Consider the following 21,876-nt stretch of genomic DNA (forward strand, 5'->3'; position numbering starts at 1 on the left):
GTAGGCACACATAGTAGATGTACTTGTTCTTGGCAATGGGCCTATACACAATCAATCACTATCCTGATAAAGGAATCTTCCAAACAGGGATAGGCTTCAATTGAGCAGGTGGGATCTTGCAGTTAGGCTTGCCTACCACAAGGCAAATATGACAGGTGTTACAAAATTGTGTTACATCCTGCCTTAGCTTTGCCCAGAAGAAATTGATTCAATATTTTGAATGTGTAGGCTACCGGCGACGATTGCATTTCAAAAGTGTGTGTGTGGGGGGGGGGGGGGCAAAAGGCTTAGATATACTTAGATCTTCCAATTTCCACACTTCTACAGAACTAGGCTATATTGTACACACAGCAGACACCATGCCACAGGCCTAGCCGTCAGTCATTCGTGCACATCATACCAGGCTACAGTATAGCTCAGGCCTCACTTAGGTTCTGGAAGTTTTGAAGGCCTATGCTAACTGATATAGTGCATTTGTTGGGAATACACATATCATCTATGTACATTTAACTATGGTACTAAACTTGAAAAGATATTTTTGAAGAAAAAATCAACTAGGAGAGAACCTGGACACGAATACCCAAACAACGAACTGACTGATCCGCTGTCAACCCCAGACACCTTACATCGAGATTGTGACTGTGTGATCGTCGTCAGATGTGTATCACGATTCCCCTGGAAAGGGAACACAATGCTACACATGATGCTAGCTCCTCTGTCAGTATCGAGTGAATAAAAACGGGAAAGCAAAGTTCTCTGTCACATGTTATAATAATAATTATAATCATCATCAGTTATTGTTAAGACGCTTAAGCGACCACCATTGTGGGAGAAGCCCGCAAGGGCTTATGGATTATAATTTACACGTCGGGTGGCTTCCAATTCAAGAGTTTAACTCAAATTTGTCAAAGTCATTTCAGATGGGAAAACCGTTGATTACTCTTGAATGAAAATCCCACCTTATGCATGACCAGGCTGGGTATCGAACCAAGAACCACCAGAATACTAATCATCATTGCTTCAAATGCTGTCACCGCCTGTATCCATTCGGCCAAAGAACTGGCCTCTGTGTCTCTGTACATTTCACATGCGCAGGGTGTCAGTCATGCGATCGCTAGTTAGCCTAGCCTATGTAGTCCAATTGTTCGATGTTGACATTCAAACCCATGGCGTCGGCACTGCGTCAATCCATTCCAGTAGATACTGTACGTGCCTATAATACATATGACATATTCGAAATACACTACAATTTCTACTGGCAAATTAATTAACAGTATGAATAGTTTCTACTGTACCTGACTAGGTAGATCGGGTGTAGTTTAAAATATGTCACATTGTTGATCAATGTGACTCAGGAATGACAAAAGTAGTAGACATACTTTATGAAATAAGAAGTGTATAAATGAATATATATTTGGTATACTTAACTATAAAATTTTCCTTGTTGGGGTGTTCATGTTACAGGTCTGTGGGAGTATGATCTGCATAACCAGTATTAGTTCATTCCTATTTGTATATTTCTCAAAATATTTAGAATATATCTTGTTTGGGTAACAGCGTGCATTTTAGAGTCAGCGTTTATTATAGGTGGTCTTATTGTTAGTTTCTCCACATGTTCGTCAAATGCAAGTATTTAACTAAACATATATTTCAGAGAGCTTAAAAATTGTTTGATGACAGTTTGTTAAAACAGCTTCATATTTGGAGTGATTTCTTGTCGAGTTTAGTGATAGTAATTTATGCAAATTAGTTTTGAAAATGTTTTGTAAACATAAAAAAAAAAAATTACACAACAAATATTATATCTGATAACTTCACACTTAAGCTTTAATTTGATACCAAATTTGTTTTCATGTAACAATTTTGTAAACAGGGTGGTCACGTCCATAAATCATATTTTATTGACATCGATATATAGTACACACTTATATCAATCTGTGTTGTATTTGTGGAGTGTTCTGATTCTTAACGTCACTTCCGGTTTGTTCTTTCGTCACTTCCGGTCTGGTTCTACTGGCTTATAAAGGTAGAGAGAACACATAAGGGCAACCATAGTTCCAATCATTAAAAATTCACTGAGTATTAGCATCCGCCATGACAGTTTGTCAGCATCGTAAATCCAACAAGATCCATTTCTAGTTCCCTCCTCGTCCGTCTGCCAAACGACGCAGGTACTGTCAAAGATGGCGCCAAAAATGATAGGCGCAGGGAAAGAACCAAATATCTTGGCGATTACATTTGTTAGACCCAGCGAGAAGGAACGTTGACTTTCTGGTACACACCTGTAAAAGAAGAAAACACATTTTAAAGATATTAAAGTTTATAGGTCTTATAACGTCATAGTTCGGGTGAGAGTTGATACCCTATTGTTTACGGCTCCTCATCCCCCTCCTCCTCTCTCTCTCTCTATATATGTTTTTTTTTCTGCGGACAACTGATTTAACTCATACTTAGACAAACAAAGACGTTTTCAATTATAATGCCATTATCACAACATTTACTCTGCTGTTGCAAGATGCATTACTTGCATAAAAGATCTCAAAATTTGAAGAAAAAAAAATAATATCTTTGCTATACAAAATGCTATGAAGATGCAGTTTTGACCTAAAGATGCAGAAAAATTTCCAGGAATTTTTGCCTCCCCCACTTCTCGCCCTTCCCAAATTTAAAAGTATTAGCACAGCCTTGCGTATTGATCTAAATTTAAATCCAATTTATAGCTTAGATATGCCTCAGAATGAGTTTCTCTCAAGTCTGTTTATTTTATGATGTGGGCCGGCAACATCCCAAAATGTACTAAATGTATTAGTCTACATAGTCCAGTCACTTTAACTGATAAATCTCAGCTGTTTAAAGGGTGATTTCTCAATAATTAAATGTGCTATAAGGAATACCACATAGACTGATGCAAGACTTTTTAATGGCATACAACAATAACTAATTTTGCGCCTAAAGACTTCATTTAAATATTCCTTTTAAAAGAAAAAAAAGGAATATATACAGCCCGGTTAGGGGCAAACCAACCTGAGGGAGGCATGTAATCCGGGGATCGTTGGGAGGAATCCACTCATTATAATGAGAAACAGACCGACAATAAACATATAAAGCTGAGGACAGGTCTTGGCTTCACACGAGCCCTTCAGTACAACAGTAGTATCTGGAACACACAGACATCCGCCATACGTCTGAAATATGGAGAAGAGCCAAAGTTAAGAACGCAGTTACTAATAATCTGTCAATTTCATAATCCACAGAGAACGGTATAGTGGTTATACGAGTAAGGTCGATGGAAAACCATGATTGAGGCGAGAATGACAGCATAGGAGTCGGGGTGGGATGGGGTGGGGGCGATGATTTAATGTATACGCGTGAAGGAAAGTTTCAAAACGGTATGAAGTCAATTTGAAAAAAAAATGAAAAACATTGTTGATGGATATAATATGAACAATCGCGTCATGTATAACATTAAAAACTGTAGGATAAACGGTAGAGGAGAAAATCAAACGTCACTATTTCGGTACTCACGTCGTAAAGTTAAGTAAGATGGAAGCAATATTGAAAAAAGTTTTTAATGTGAGCATGTGGATATTACTAAAGAAATGTCGGGGCGACGAAATGTGGAAAAGTGGAATATATTATTAAATTACTGTTAATGAGGATATTTAAAAATTCTTGCCATTGTTTGCAATATTTACTTAAATAATCATAAGTATATATATGGTTTGGTAAGTTTAGTTGGAGAACAAAGGCAAAAAGAGAGCCCTAACACAAACAAACAAACACACGCACGCGCAGCTGTTTTTTACATTCAGACCGAGGACCACCTTTTTTTCATTGTTCAAATCCACTTACCCTTACCTTAAAATTACCCCTTAACAACAGAATTCTTGGACCTGTTTTCTTTTGTTCAAATCCTTAGTGACTACAAAACAAACGCACTCAAATACACGCAAGTGTGCTTTACATTTAGACTGAGGATCCCGTTTTTCAATTGTTAAAATCCACATAACCTTAACAATACCCCATAACGATAGAATTCTTGAGAGGACGTGGTGATTCTTAGAAATCACATCCGAGGACCCGGAAGTCTTTTGTTCAAGTCCTCAGTCAGAATACAAAACAAACGCACTCAAATACACCCAAGTGTGCTTTACTTCCAGACTGAAGATCCCGTTTTTTCTCGAAAACATATCTTCTGAGGACGTGGTGATCCTTTTTCAAATGACATCCGAGGACTTGGAATATATATAATCGTGGGAAGACCTGTTAATTTTTGTGTCAAAAGTCTTAAGGAAATAAATGCATATTCATAAAATTAAGTGTTTCTTGGGGCTGATTGGCCTTTTTTGTTTTATGCGTTCAACTGTCAACATTTTTAACGTTTTCTTTTTCGTCGAGTATGAAGCGGTATTTATGACATGACGAAATTAATTACGCATGCGGGAACTCCGATTTAAGGAAGAAATCTTGGCTATAACAATACGCCGCCAATGTACCCCAATTAAAAATGCATAGTTAGTTATATTTAATAAACACTCTAATTTAAAAAATATCCACTATAAAATTTTAAAAGAAAAAGTGTTAATATTCGAGTAATATCTCACATCATTCTTCAAATCTACGGTGCAACCTGCATGACAAGGGCTGAAATATTCCAACTGGCCGTCCAGATAACATACAGGATAATGCTTTTGTGTGTCGCAGCCACAGCTACTAAAACATCCAGAAGAGAAACTGAGGAAGAAAAAAAAACATTTTGCTTGTTGTGATGGGGCTATTAAAGAAAATAATACCTGAAAACTTCCGTTTAATTTGAAATTATCGTGATAACTATATCAACATATTCAACGCGACATAAAATAAGAAAACTGCACATTTTATTGACCACATATATGACATCAAGTTTAGTGTAGCAAAGATGTTAAAGGTGCTTTCCTGCCTTTTGGCTAAGATCATGTGTAGTATCTGTTCCCTTTCGAGGGGAATGGTGACGCACACCCGACGATGATCACACAGTCACAGTCTCGATGCAAGGGGACTGGGGTTGAGAGCGGATCAGTCGTTCGGTAGTTTGGTTTTCGTGCCCAAGTTCTTTTCCAGATGACATTTTCTTCTCATGTCACCCTACCCACTATTCTTATTGTTCTCATCCCATCGCAGATAAGAACATCAAACTATTTATTTTCATTTTTCAAGTAGGTAATTAGAAACCGTTGACCCTGAATATAATTTTGTTAAGTAAATCGCAATGTCTACTGACCTATCATTCATCATTGACGGTGTCGATATATCGACAAGATTCTCATTGGGGCATCGTAGCAATAGTGACAAAAGTACCAACATTGAAAATATCGATACCGCGATACAATATAATAGGTTGGATCGTATATCCCATCGGAATTTCTTGACAAGCCATCCGCCGAAGATGTTACCACTGCAACCCCCTAAGATAATGGTCGCTCCTATGAAAGATAAATAAAACAAAGCCAAAATACGCATGCGTGATTGGTGATTCTAGCGGTTTTTTGTTTTTTTTTACTTTTTTTTATTAAATTACTGCTTATGAATTTTACCATATGAGTATATGGACTACACGATGTCTTTAGAATCACAAGAAATTACAAATAACTTGTGAAATAAACCTAATTTTTTTTTTTGGGGGGGGGGGGAAGTGAACTATATTGTATTGGTTTGATGTATATAACTCGTAGTTGTTCTTTTCGATTAGTTTGGTGCACGCTGTATATGTTTAGTGTATGTATATTCACACGAAGTATACTACATGCTCTAAGATTTGCGGACGGGAAAATGTTAATCTTGAATTGCTTTGAATATATGAATAGATACAAAACTAAGACTAAAATTGGCTGGAACTATTTTAACAGATATTCCTCTGTTACTACAAATATAATAAGTTCAGCAACTACTACTGGCATGCCCACTCCACGCACAAATCGTATACGTAACTCAACAACGTAAAACTGACCAATTGTGTGTTTGGGGTGGGGGGGGGGTTGGCACACCTCCTTTGGGGGAAAGCGTTCAGTCGGGGAATCACTTGCGTTCAGTCGAGGAAGATTTCGACAACCCCAACGCGCCCAGGACGCCCTTGTGCGCGGATACAAAATTCAGAATGTGTATATAGTTCAGATACACTATTCTGGATTTGCACTCCAGCAACAATATTACTTCAGAAGAAATAAATTTTATATTCTACAATTATATCTATGTCTCGAGTTTCTATTTATCTGCTGTCCTACCTATTTCATGATTGAGCCCTGAAGTAATTGAGCCGGAGCACCCAAACGTAACATGTGTGTATGGGGTAGGGGAGGGGGGGGGCTTATACATCTCCTCTTCAACCTCATAAAAAATGGTACCATTTGAGCCCCCTTACATGCAGCTTGCCTTCAAAGACCCAAGCTACACCACTCAAGTACAAAATCCTGGACCCACCTCTGGCCCTTCCATCCATAACGGAGAATTAATTGCCCTACCTAAATCATTCGGCACTTTCATATTACATATAGTCCCGTCCTAGAAGGGCATTTGGCCCATAATTTTGACATAATACTTTTTTTAAATATTTTCACTAAAGATTAAGTCATGTACTGATACAGGTTGTATTTCGCAACGTCGACGGAAAAATCTGTGCAAAGCATCTGTAACATTCATAACATACCACGGCGCCACATTTGTGCAATGATCTACTCAAACTGCAGAAAACATATCATGAAAACACGTCCTCCCCACCCCGCTCATACCCGACATCAGAGACGGCGGCCCAAAAGGGTTCCATCTCAGGGAGGGGTATGGAGAGTAGGTTGAACTTCGTAGGGCAATTGGACAAAATGTCTCGACAAAATAGAAACTCTCTTCATTCTGTTGCACAAATGTCAGAATTTGAATGTTTTTTCAACAAAAGAGCATTTTTTTATTTGCTCTTTGTTTGAATCTTTTAACCAAAAGAGCACATTCGTAATTAAAACTGCTGTTATTCAATTTCTCAGCAAAACTTCACATCATTTTAAATGACAACCATGCACTGTTATGTTACAAAAATATAAAGATTAATGGTCCTTTTAATTTACAAAAACTTGCACTTTTAGCTTATAAAATGGAGCACTTTGATTTTTTTCTCGTAAAACTTGGGGTACTTTTCAAACTTCAACCCACCTGATGGCTCTCACCCCCTGTACAAAAATTAGCTAATTATGGAATGGAGGTATGCTGCCAGTATTACGGTTTTAAAAGGAACGACAGCATCATGGCACTTACCAACCACCGTAGCTGCAAACGAAGACGTCTGTCCAAATAGAGTTTCGACGAGTTTTGGTAAATAGGCGGCAAACCCAATTATGATCATAGCCTCGAAAATGGACACCACATTAAGGAACATCATCGTCGGATTACGGAGCAGCAATTTTAAGGCAATAAAGAAATCCATCGGTTTTTTACCAAAATCTGCTCTTGTCGATAAAATATCATCGCCTCCATTTTTGTGTGCTACGGATACTTTCCTTTCCCGTATTTCGGCAGTACCTGAAAATAATCAACGTAATACAATAATTAAAGAAGTTGTTTGTCGTTTGGCTGTGATTGACTTAAATATATATATATACATATATATATATATATATATATATATATATATATATATATATATATATATATATATATATATATAAGGGCACATACTTTACACACAGAACCTAAGTCTTGTACTACCCACAATCTATGATGAAAAGTTTCACTAAAACCAGCATGTCCTCATTGCAGTATTCACAATATACCCACAGTATATGTTACACACATAACCACACGACACATACCTCAAATGAACCAGTACCCAAGTAATCACAGTTACATCACAAACAAACCGATACCAAAGATGTCAAATCACGGAGGAAAGTAAATCATAGTTGATCTTTTTCTTTAATTATGCGACACTGGTCTTTTTCGTCTATTTATTCTAAATTCAATTTAAGGGGTATATTTTCTTTTATTTGGGGGGGGGGGGAAGCGGGGTCGTCAATATTTTATTGCTGTTGTTAGGAAGTTCAATTTGGTAAGAAAACGTTATCACGACCCCGCGAATCTACATGATTCGTCGATCACTGTTATGACGCTTAAGACGATTTCGTTGAGAATTATTAAGTGTGACATTTGTTGATAAACTATATAATGATGTAAATCAAATAATTGTATATTCTCTTTCTTCTTTAATTCAAAGGGAATGGGAAATATGGAGACGTATTGGCTTAAAGGAAGAAGGAATCTGACAGCAATTAGTCCTATTCCACAAACATCAGAAATAATCATCGGTGAAATAACAGCAATAACAGTTCATTGAATCAACGAAGTTTCTGGCACCCAACCGACTCTCCTTTTCCCCTTCCAAACCGATTCTCCCCTTCCCATATCGAATCGACTCTCCTCTTCCCCTTCCCATCCGATTTCCCCCTTCCCATATCCAATCGACTCTTTCCTACCCCTATCCAATCGACTCGTTCCTGCCTCTATCCAATGGACTTTCCCCTTCAGTGGTTTTTCGTCTGTACCTGCAAGATTCCAGACATTCTGCTACCAGTGCTTGTGTGTCTATCCTGACGTTTGTTAAAACGTACCCGCTCAAAAATTAACTCTTTCCTTTTCTTCATTGGTTCAAATTTAAGTTACGTGATGAATATTCATGTAGAATTGAATGTATGTGGTTGTTATTACTTTATTTCTATGGCTTATATTCCGACTGAGCGTTGTGGCGTGCGCTTGTAATCCAGCTACTTGGAGGTCGGAAGTGCTGGATTGTTTGAGTTCGAGACCACTGAAGGTCGTCGATGCTATGGCGATCAGGCGTCCACGTTAAGTTCCGCATCAACATGGAATTCCGTACGGAGGTATGGCGTTCCAGGTTGTCTAAGGAGGGGCGGATCGGCCCAGGGCGGGAACGCAGCAGGCAAAAGTCCCCGTGTGGAACAGTAATGGGATTGCGCCAGTGAATAGCAGGCGGCCAGCAGCTCGGACAATACAGCGGGACACGCTTCCTTTTGCATATATTTTCTCTCTTATTTCGCGTTTTGCAGGAACAAAGATGTCTTCATTCTTATTTTAGGTGAACAAATTGATAAAATATAACCTTCAATGAACTGTTTCTTAAATTATGTCAAACTCTTATTCATCACGACTTGATTCAATATCTTATTAAGTCACACTACCCAACCAAGTCTCCCCTCCCCCTACCGAACCGACTCTCCCCTTCCTTTACCCAACCGACTGTCCCCTGCCCCTACCGAACCGACTCTCCACCTCCCCTACTCAACCGACTCCCCCTTCCCCCTACCTGACTAACTCTCCCCTCCCCTACCTAACCGACTTTCCCCTTCCCCTATCTAACCGACCCCCCACCCTTCACCTACCTAACCGAGTCTCCCTCCCCTACTTAACCGCCCCTCTCCCCCTTCACATATTCTAACCGAATCTCCCCTACCAAACCGACAACCCCCCCCGTCCCCCGGAGACGGGAAAGAGAAGGGTGCAGTCAATATGCAAAACAGGTAACATTTAATGTCCGTGGAGGATGAAACAGAACAGAAAGAGAAACATTGGTTTAAAGTTAAAACAGTTTGAGCCTGCCACGAACAGCAAACCAATCAATCAGACAACGATAGAATCTGGCAGCACTAAACCATTATCGTATCAGGGTAGCCGTCAGATAAATGGATAAAGTAAGGACATTAAAGGGGGACACAAATGGTGGACTGCATTCTGTATTCGGAAAAATCATGTATTGCTTTGAAAGATTAAATCTATACGCAAGGGGATTAACTAATATTCGATGTCAATTCGGTTCACGTGCACGTTGAAGTTTGTTTCAGTATTGTAATACAAGAGCTATGTTACTTAGAATTTTAAGACATCTTTTATGCATCTTGTAAATAAATCCCCTTCCGGCCAATTATAACAAAGGCAACATCTACCTTAATCTGCATAAATCGTCATAAATAATAAATAATATAACAACTTACCGGGTAATTCCTTAGGAAAGATTGACAAGAAACAGGCCACTGCTAATGCAACAGGGGCAGCTAACACCATCCCGAGCCACCAGGCACCAACCCATCCAGGATCCCCTGGTTTCAGGATTACCGTTTTGACCGCTAAAAAGTCCGTGTAGAATTGTAAAAGTACGCCACCAGTGATGTAACCCACGGCTGGGCCAAGTGTTGCAAATGCATAGAAGATACCTAGATAAAGTCCAGATTTGTGAACGCTAACGTTTTCGTCCAGGTAGGCGATACCAAGGGTGTACAAGGGTGCTGATCCGAGACCGAGAGCGATTTGCGCAGCTATGAAGAAATACAGGTATTGAGAGTCGTTCTGCGTCGGTGTGTCCTCGGAAGGATCCATGACGTCACCATCTATGACGCCATCACCTGATTTACATAGTGATGAATATTCGTCGCTAAGGCTATATTGATAGATTCCGGATATGAAATGCGGCAAAGAATATATTAAGGCACCGAAAGCGTATATAAGCATTCCACCGGCTAGCCATCTCGCCTTGTGACCACGCCCACCGATGTACGCTACAAAGAGATTCACGAAGATGCCGGTGAAGAAGTAGGTACTGACTATCACACCAGACTGTGTACTGCTCAGTTTAAAACGGCGTTCAATAGATGTCACACTGGTATTAACTATTCCGTCAGTTATAACACCCTATATCGATATGTGAACAGAAAGAAGAAGCTTTATTATAATATATCCCGTATAATCGAGATCAAATTTTTGCGAAAAGAAGAAAGAAAATATCACAATATAGAACACCGAAAGGATTGGAAGCACTGACGCTCATAGTCCTATCTATACCTTTCATCTCAACAATATTGCCCTATGGTCAGTCATGTTCCTCCGTTAGTCATATGATAGTCTATCTGAGCCCTCCTCAATGTGAGGGGGTAATTCGACAAGTTACATCCTCTATAGGAGACTATGCTTTCAAAAACGTCTAAACACTGTTAAAATAAGCCGTAAATTAAAGGTGAAATGTTGACGTAATATTACTTTGGCACGCCGTTTGTACAAATTATCACGGTTTTGTAAGGCTAAACTGACGTTATCTAGCGTTATCTAGCATGTGTATTCATCGTTATAGTATACGTTCACTGCATGTTCTGTAAATATAACAGCACGTCAAGAACGTAAAAGTACCGTAATACCGTAAACCAACATTCGCTATTTGTTGTAGAATAACAGTTGAACGCACTTTTAATTGTATAACGTTTATTATGCATAAACTGTATTTAACTGTGGGTAATAATGACTTAACATGCATTATGTAACGTTTGTGTGAATGCACTGTTACATCCTTATTACCGTTTTGTATCATTTACCACACATAGGGACACTGTCAATTTGCATATTCATTGTGAAGATGTTATCCAAAAGTTTGTGGGTTACATTCTTGTTTGAGGTGCCTACGTATGCACATAATGTGTCTAATAAATTATGTAAGTTGTTAGAAATGTTTCATATGAATGAATGTATTTTATTGCGTAAAACTGTCGCTGTTTGTGCTAAAATTAAAAGTGAGAGTTTTCACAATAGTCGCAAATACACACAGTTGGTATATATACTTAACTTACCGTAGACTATAGATAATTACATCTCATCAAGGTGTAAATCTCCTTCAATTAAGAAGTCACAGATTAACCATTTGCGGTATCCACTGGCCTGTGGTATTACCGACTTATGAATATAAAAGTAAACACAAAACTCCATACCGATGAAAGGCGAAAACTTTGCGTAAGAGGAATTTATTATTTAACCAAGAAAAAAAGACGTGAGTTCACGGCTTCATTGCGACAATTGTGAAAACCATCATTTTAAGTTTAGCACAAACAGCAACAGTTTTTCACAAGCCACTGTTAAATTACGTCATAACGCAGGTGTTTTCAAATTTATATAACAATGTCGCCAATTTAGCATGCTAATGATGGGGTTCCATTTTTATTTCATGTGTGGCGCTTACAAATTCACACATCACAACCTCGTTTGTCGAATATGTTTAAAGTTTTGCTTAAAATAACTAAAAGCTTGGCACTGCAGTATAATTTCTGTTTGTGTCTTCTAAACCTATATTGTAACTAATCTTAGTGAAACAGACGATCGAGATAAGGAATTGTGTGTTAAATTTAACTTGCTTTGAGTCCTATTTAGAGTTTGAAGGATTTTACGGTGGATGAAGATTATTTTTTCTTAGCAAAATTGCAAAACAAATTTTACATCTTCAGACGAAAAAACAACATTCCTTATAATATTTTGTATCCGGAAAATGTTCCATTTCTAATCCTTTTCAAGTTTTGTGATATTTTGTAAATGTAGCCTATAGGCCTAAGGCAAGAGGAGAATTGATGATGTAATTAGGGCACTAATTAGGCTGAAAATGTCTTTGTTTTCCCTCATATTGTCAATCATGTATGCACAGAGGGAAAAAAATTCTACAAAAAAAGATACATTTTGATGAAATTTTAAGTACAGAAATTCCAAATGTATCAGGTTTCAAGGATAAATTAACAAAAGGATTATATAATAGCCTTAGTAAAGCTTTTGGGGAGCATTTGCCTAGATGACGTCACAGACCTTTTACCGTGATCCAATGTTTTTAGGTTTAGAAATTTAAAATTAAACTTATAACATACTATCATTTTCAAATAACAATATATATTGTGTTTTAACTACGTGAAAATATGAAATATTATTCTCTTCCATATAAGTGTCACCATTGTTTGTCACCAGAAAATCATATTAACATCAAAACAAAAGTTTTCACTACATTCGTATTCCTGATCCAACGCGGACAAGCCACTTAGGTTACTTGAAAGTAACAGAAAAATCTGATTTCCTTTTGTGAACTGAGCTACCACGCAGTTCTGCTAAGATTTTTTTATATCTTACTTTATATATATATATATATATATTTATATATATATATATATATATGTATATGTATATATATATATGTATATATATATATATATATATATATATATATATATTAATTGTTTTTCTTAGATTTATTCATATTATGATATTAATTTCATTAAAATATAGCCTCCCCTTTTACATCATCTATAGGTTTTTTGTGTGTAGAAAACAAAACAATAAACAGACAAACAATCAAATGAAAAACGCAACAACATTAATTAATTTAAATTTAAAGGACTAACCTGAGCAAAACTCGCTAACGAGACAGCGAGTAAAACCCAGCGAGGTTTGTGCAATGCTTTGAAGCAACCACCCTCGCTACATGATGTCTTCAAAGATCGCTTCTTGATTTCTTCGGACGTGGTGGCGTCGATGTCGCTATCTCCGGGCGGCGGGACCAGCGTAAAGCTGATGTCTGTTTTACTCATACTTATATCGAGAAACAAGAAGCTTCAGGCCTTAACCTACCAACAAAAAAAGAATTGTAATAATCCGAAGTTGATACGTTTTTAATAAAAAATAACGAATTAAAAGCTGACATGTGTGATGTCGTTATATATATAACAATCTCGACATAATTTATATATATATATATATATATAGTAGTTGGGTTTAACATATACCCTGCCTATAGTGCCTACACCGTATGCGGAAAAAAGCGTTATATACACTGTTGAGTGAGGCTCAGATTTGCACTGAAAATGCTCCATATAGCTAGAACATACAAACAATTCTAAGTTAAATTCTGATAAATACCATCATGTTGGCTACATTTGAAGTGAAATTTGTTTGGTAATATATCCGACTTATGTGCACCAAGAAGTTGGTAAACATATACCCAAGCATAGGCCACAGCTACCATGCACGAATGTAAACATATGCCTGCATTGATAACTATATAAGTATATATAAATATATATATATATATATATATATATATATATATATATATATATATATATATATATATATATATATAAATATATATATATATATATATAAATATATATATATATATATATATATATATATATCATATATATTATATAAATATATATATATATATGTATATATATATATATATATACATACATATATTATATAAAAACTTCTGCTCAATTCAGCAGAAATCAGTAAGTCGCTTAGGCTTTACAACCATGCCGACATCTTCTCTATAAAATAGTTTCTATTCCTGCTACTCCTTGTCACTTTCGGTGATCATGCACTGAAGAAGAGCTAGTTTTGCTCGAAAGCTCTGCAAAAAACAAACATTCGCTGTTTTACTTCCAATCACTTACCTAATTTAATTAGTGTATCTCACTCGAGATCCAGCCTTTCTCTATACATGCAGCATAGTTGTATTAAAGTTCTTCCGTTATTCCTATGTATATATATATATCAAATATTTAGGTTTAATTATTGATGATCGCCTATCCTGGCAGCATCATGTGTGTAACCTTTGTAATTACTCTCTGGTTAAAAACACTGGTATTCATTTTTATCGCATTAATGATATCCTTCCTAATTAAAACGGCAATTCAAGTTTACTACTCTTTTACAGCATATTCTAAAATATCAAATGTTATTGAAGTCTTTGATATTGCTAATAAAAGTATGAGGCCCTTTTCAGTTATGCAAAAGTTGTTAAATTTAACTATTTACTGGCAACCACCGGCACTTTCCCACAAATTTACTTTACATGAAATATAATTTGTTACAAGTTAGTGGTATATTCATATACGTGCTGTGTTTGTAGCATGATTTGCAAGTATTGTAAGGGTATGCTTCCGCCTGTTATATCCATTTGTACATAGAGTGCGTAACAATATAAATTATGATATAAATACAAGTAATTTTAATTTATTTCGATGACCCGACATAACACCCAAACATGGAATACTACTTCTAAATACTTTTTTTTTTAAATTTTGTAAGACATCCCAAGTCTAATTAAATCATGTTATTTTCTACAAAAACCTTAAAACGACAGTTAATAAATCAGTATTCCCCGTAATGTGTTCTAGCGAGGTTACCCCTTCCGCAGTGACTTAACCTTTCTTATTCTGACTCCTCTATCCATCATATGTTTATATATTCTGATTATTGCATATCATTTATTATATATAAGTATATTAATTTAATAATAATCATATTATAAAATATAAATTAATGATGATGGTACAAAGAAACTTGAAATAAACTTCCATATTTTCTCCTTGTCCTACATGGTTGTATTTTTATTTGTTTTATCGTTTTCTTCCTTATTATTGTTTGTTTAGCCTTTCTCTTTTTCAATTGGTCACTATAGTTTTGATAAATATTCTTGTTTTTTTTTCTTCTATTGCCCATCATGATGTGTAAACTATATATTATAATAACTTGTTTTCTTTTTACCATTTTTACCATGCATTACTGTAAAGCATATGTTAAATCAATTGGAGTTTGAATTATATCACCCCCCCCCCCCTGGAATATATTGTGCGATTCCGACGTTTTTACACCGGCTTTCTTTTAGGGAGCATATCCTTACCTCTCACTTACCAAAACTGACCCACACGTGTCCTCCTGTCACCCATACTTGTCAAATAATAATGTATCGGGATTTTGAAAAATGTATAGTTTACAAGTCTGATTTATACAATCGTTCATATGTAAACAAACTAATTACTAGGGTGACTAGAACCGTTTTCAAATCCTCAAAATATACATCTAGTTTTGGAAGACGGACACCGTTTTACTAACTAAATAATGAAACAGAGGTAAAACTTAACCCTCGGGAATAGTGACGTGGGAAGGGGTGGGGGCAGGGGACGGGGAGGGGTGGTGAGAGGAAAGGAGTTAATGATGAGGGGCCTGTCACCCAACCCATTTCACTCGCCAATCGGGAGTAAGAGCGTTAAGTGGGGTCTGGGGTGGAGATATATAAATACATTTCGTTTTTCATTCGGTCGGTCAAGCATCAGACCACTTCTTCGGGCCCCAGGATACCCACTTCAATAAAAGGTTCAGTCGGGGAGGGGGGGGGGGGGATTTAGAATTTGTAGCCCATCCTGATACCTTTGAAAATTCTCTGTTCGTCACTGTCCTAAACCAGGGCTTCAAAAGATATTGTCAGATTCTCCTCACGAAGGGAAAAGAAGAGGCAAGAAAAAGGAACGCAAAGCCTATATACAAACACTTTCAAATGAATACCCGATCAAGCGAAACACTACAGCGTTATGCTATACTGTTGATGGATTTGTTACTCCTTTCAGAGTATAATCGTTGCCGATAAGGGTTAACAAAGGGTTACTAAAGGGTTAACAAAGGGATAAGGGTTAACAAAGGCTACAAAGACTTTCTCGAAATGAAGACACAAAAAAAAAACTACAGTAAAAGTGTTACAGTAAAAGAAACCTACTGCGATGGATGAGCAGTTTTTTGTTTGGTTATCAAAGCTCCCATGCATGACAAGACAACTTGCTCAAAATTCGTTTTCACTTCTTTTTCAAATATACTTTGTCGGTTTTAAAACGGTTAAAAAAAAGGATCGAGTTATGTCGGTCCCGTTGATTTTGAATGCAGAATATTTTGACTTTTCGTTTACAAAAAAAATTGACGCAAACAATATCAAATTTTGACTAAGAAATTTAAAATGACATTGAAAATTACATTATACACATGTCAAAGTATTACTCAATTGAATAATCAATAAGGCCACTTTTACCATGCTATACAGTAACGGCAAATATGCATTATTCATCCAGTTATTCTAGGTTATGATTATGAACCTATATCGTATATCTTTTAGCAGGAAGTAATATTTAACTTGATTGATAAAGAACTGAACAATTTATCTCAACTTGAAATATTAAAATATTGATGGAATCGCCTAGCAGACTAGGGCTGGCCGGACTCGAGACCAAGCGAGTTCGAATCCAGAAGTCGTCATGAAAGGGGTTCTAGTTTGTTACATTAAAACAACATGTTTGCATATAGGCTATTGGAGTTAATTCATTAAACAGATTGCATTGATTACTACAATGCATTGTTCTAAGATTATAGGAATGCCAAGAAGTCATCTATGGAAGAGACATTCTATTTTAAAATCGAACGAACGCACAAATATCTAAACCGGAATAGTTGTGGAACTATCACTTCCGCGTTGGAATTAACATTTGCCCTCGTACTATATGTCCAAAAAACAATCATTTTAAAGAGCATTCCATCTTGAAAATCCAAAATAACTAGAATTAGCTGTAGTTAGCTGAGTTAGCTGTAGTGAATATCTCATATCGTTGCTCTCCTATGATATATAATGTTAAACTTCTGTAAAAATCTTCACGTGACTGATATCGTTATTGGCTATAAAAAAAATTAAAAAACCTTCTGATTTTTTATACAGGGGTATACTGTTTAATAAAAGTCAACCAGGAAATAACCTGGGCACGAAAAACCAACCAACCGAACTACTGATCTTTTATACTACTGATTACTGAACTACTGATTATTTTATAGTTGTACATTATCAGTCACTATGTTGACTTATATCTCAGCATGTTGTGCAGTAGGATAACAATTTGACGATGTCAATATCAATCCCAACATTGTATCGGAATGTGTTGGCATCTGTTTCATTATAATATATTGTTACACCATTATTTGTTGTAGTACGTTATAAATGAGGCGACATCCATCTCAGCATGTTGTGATATACGATAACAATAACATGGTGTTGACTTAAATCGGTGAACACATGGTTATGAACATCTGTATGGCAAAGCTACTTTAGGCACGTATAGCACAACGTCTGTAATACGTATTTGTCGAAGCTTGAACACTATCGGGTCAAAAGTTCAAACCTATGTGTTTTTCAACAGCAAAAACTTGCATTATACAGAGTCAACGAGCATCCTGTGTATGTTTCCTCTTTAAACATGAATATTGTTCAATTCCTACGAGGAGACTACTAAACACATACCGTATCACATAGAAAACTATATTACTTAATTTCAAATTGTTATCGGCTCGAACGAATTCAAACGAGCCGTCCAAAGTTCATCGCTTGAGATGCTATCAAAGGTACGAGCTTTTGTGTGGGCCGGGGAAAAACAATGAAACTATGAAATGTTAAATTTCACAAAAAAAACCGTTTTCAATTAAAAATAAAATTGTTGCGTATATTCCTATGCAGCAGTATCTTTAACAAACTTTCATCAATTTATGAAACAGACATTTGAGAAAATTTTGCATAAATTTAAATACCGTTTGCAATATTGATACTACACGAAAGCACACTATCCATATGCATCTTCTCTTTTTTTTTCTTTTTTTTTGTATACTGAAAACTTTTTCCAGGGCAGAGGCTAAGAGGTAAACTTCAAAAAAATATAACTGTCATTAACCAAATTGATCACTGAATCGTTGACTTTCCATAATATAATAATTTCCATAATCTTTTTAATATTTGACACCTTTTGCTAATTCTTATTTTTTTTAAATAATTTCTATATTTTTATAATTCTTATATTTTAGATTATTCTTATATTTTTGATAATTCTTTTATTTCCATTTTTATCTATTTTGTAGTTGTCTCCACTTTACAGCTTGAATGGTTTTGTATCTGTACATTTAGTTGTTTTTGTATTGCTATGTTTTACTTTAATTTTATGTATAACGTTTAATGTAAAAAGCAGGGCCTTATTGGAAACCAGCCTTCCAGCCTTTGCTGAATAAGCAACCCTGGATAAAAATGCGAATAAATAAATAATATGCCATGATATTAATATGTCATTGACCTAAACCTTCCCTATTTTAAACTTGTTTGATTGCATAATAGTGAGCTATATATTACACTATAGACTTGATTTAGCGCAAACAATGAAAAGAAGGTAATCTCGTGCATTTTGTGTGTGTGATCAAACAGTCCAAGGGCGAGGCAACCCACACGCCTGACCCCCCCCCCACCCCCTCCCTCCCTTCTCCCACACAACTATTGGCAAACTTCATTTTTTGACACTTAACTGGCTATATAGCCACTGGTGGTTTTTCTGAGAAACATACGATATGTGAAGACTGTTACATTTTTTTCTTCTTCAAAATCGATCACTTGAAATCGAAGGCATCTCCCCAAGGAAGTGGAAATTTGGGTTACATTAGGGACTAAAGAGATTGGTAGTATTATAACAGTATTTTACGTCTAAATTCTAATTTGAACAAAATAGGGGTTTGGGGGTAGGGAGGAAACACCCCTCCAAAGTAAGGCCAACCTTGATCTAGATGGCTCCAGCCCTAGTGCAGGCTACACCCCTACCAGTCCTCATTGAAATACACTGGATATGTCCACAGAACAAATTGCATTTTAAGGCAAGAGTTACAGCATATTTGTACAGACGAAAAATGACTGCTTTACGACTGATGATGACAAAGCTGGTCATTTGTTTTAATGTCTTTAAGAATCTTGAAAATTAACATTGAAACGGAAGCATTGCCATATTGAGCCTTATACCAATGTTATGTGAGCTAGGTAGAAAAGAGTGCAGTTATACGGGTGATACATGTAAGCGATAGGTGGATGACATTATACCGGTAATATATGGTTTGATTGCGTGAAAACCAAAATGTTTTTTTCTTTACAGTTTTAGAAATTATGTAGATCTGTACACCTCTAAAACAGTTGGCCAAATAGTTTACCCAACACGTACTGAGTACCTATATATGCTATGTATCTAATCAAATGTTGGGTAAAGTTTTGCTCTAAAACGCAGGCAATCTTGACCAACCTATTATTTCTTAGCAATTAAATTAGTTCAACTTGGGTCAAATCTTGACTCAACGTTGGTCGGATATATAACCTATATACGCTCTTAATGCCGAGTACGTATTCTATACGTATTGTTGCTATATATTCAGTTACATTTCTGAGGTACATGGGAATTTTTGTGACCACCAAATTCCCCACCTCCTATCCTCTCAATCCCCTACCCTCTCACCCCTCCCCCACCCCCGAACAGATTGTTGCATTCCATTTATATCGAAGGCATACACTATAGTACCGTATACCAATGTGCCGACCACCCCCCCCCCCCACCCCAACCCCCCGCCCCTCCACCCACTCCACTAGACGTGAAAGAAGCTTGAATGAGAGAACCAGGTCCCGTTCATGTTTTACACAATGTATGGTTATGTCATTGTATTGGTTATTCCTCGTGTCAATACTTCCAACATTTGACTTTTACGGCTATGGTATCTGATCTATTTGGTAAATATGCAAGGGAAGCTATGTGTATTGCTTAATAGTGTTACATCTCATTCATAGATTGGTAAAGGCGCTAGAGCCCTACGTTACCACTACATTTGTTCATATACATACACACACACGCGCACATATACGTGACTTCCTAAAATAGAAAAACTTTCTTTGATTAACAATAGGACCTTTTAACAGTGACTGAGTGAATGAACTTACAAGCTTGTCAAAATGGATAATAACAAGTTAGATATATAAATTTATTCAAAAATATAACCTAATATTTCGGCTCCTTGTTGTTTATACTTCTTATACAGTTCAGTCGAACAATGTGCTGAATATATACGAACGAGTCGTGTAGACTTACTGTGTATAGGTTCCTATAGCCTAAGTGCAAGGTCCTTTGAGATACAAGAATAGCAATCCTTGATTTATTCAAACAACCTTCGTAAGCACATCCACTTTGTAATGATGTCTTCTAACTGTTGACCACTCTTCTATGTCATTCATTGGAGCATAGAGTGGCCTAAAGGTTCTTACACTATTAGAGTTTGTTCGACAAACTTCCAGGCAGGGGCGGCGATCTGTTTCAAATATTGGGGGGGACATTTGCTTGGGTGCAGGCGAATTACTATCAAAGCGGAGCGCCACCATTGGTTGGCGCGCAGCGTACAAGAAAATTTCTGGTTTTGATAGCCCCCCAGATCACCGGAAATGGCACTTTTCGGGCTTGAAAATGACCAACCAGATGTACACTTTTGCCTGAGAACCAACTTTTTCCTAATAGTTTTTTTTTTCTTCATTCATAACCTTTTTTCAAGATTGTCACCATTCACACATCATGTTCGACCTCATTGCATCTCCTGTGGATCATTGCTTTTGTAGGTTATTCTACGTAACGCCCCACGATACCCGTCAGCCCCACTTTTCAAGGTTTTAAGCCCATTATTTGTTCAGAATTTGAATAATAAATTCACTTCAAAACATACCCATAATGTTGCACAAAAGTTCATCTATGAACAACCAATATAGAAAAAAACCTCAACCCCTAACAGACCGGTCAAAATTGAACGAGTAGAGGGAAGTATGATGAAGAATGTTGGTCAAGGAATTTTCGAAAATTCAGACACAGTTAAATTATTGGTGTACAAATATTAAAACCTCTTATAACGGCTGCTATAAAACTTCGATATCATAGAAAATACATAAAAAAAATATGCTTGAAGGGGAGGGGCGGTCTCCACCCTTCGCCCCCCCCCCTCCCTTGGCTACGCACCTGCGGTTAGAAGTCATGTAGGAAACAGGCCAAATGGAAACCCAGTGAACCCATATCGATGTGGATCATATATTGTACGTACTTATTTCATTACGGATGCGGTCCGTCTAGCTATTCATTTCGAAAAAAAGGAAAAACTACTTTCGGTCATATATAGTAACAAATTATGACACGGTTAGACAGGCGCCTTGCGAGGAATTTGCCAAGGGAGGGGCAAAGCTTGTACCCAGACATTCTAAGCGTAGCGCCACCATAAGTTGGCGCGAAGCGCAAAGGAAAATTTTCGCCGAAAATGCCTCCCAGATCGATGGAAATGGCACTTCCCAGGCCTTGTCAGTTGCATCTAAGCATTTTCTATTTTGAAATTACTAGCGATATCATAAAA

The 21,876-nt window shown here is 36.8% G+C and overlaps 1 protein-coding gene across 1 annotated transcript; it reads right to left on the reverse strand.

The window, feature by feature from the left end:
- Positions 1–1,791: 1,791 nt before the first annotated feature.
- Positions 1,792–20,765, reverse strand: LOC139954643 (solute carrier organic anion transporter family member 4C1-like). Its single transcript, XM_071954533.1, has 8 exons — positions 20,583–20,765; positions 13,230–13,451; positions 10,026–10,719; positions 7,279–7,542; positions 5,261–5,462; positions 4,605–4,734; positions 3,025–3,185; positions 1,792–2,282 (listed from the first exon to the last, which is right to left on the reverse strand). Exons 2-8 carry the CDS (start codon positions 13,413–13,415, stop codon positions 1,994–1,996), a joined length of 1,926 nt encoding a protein of 641 aa, XP_071810634.1. The 5' UTR covers positions 13,416–13,451; positions 20,583–20,765; the 3' UTR covers positions 1,792–1,993.
- Positions 20,766–21,876: the final 1,111 nt, after the last annotated feature.

This window comes from Apostichopus japonicus, chromosome 17 (assembly GCF_037975245.1).
Source record: "Apostichopus japonicus isolate 1M-3 chromosome 17, ASM3797524v1, whole genome shotgun sequence".
Classification (NCBI taxonomy): Eukaryota; Metazoa; Echinodermata; class Holothuroidea; order Aspidochirotida; family Stichopodidae; genus Apostichopus; species Apostichopus japonicus.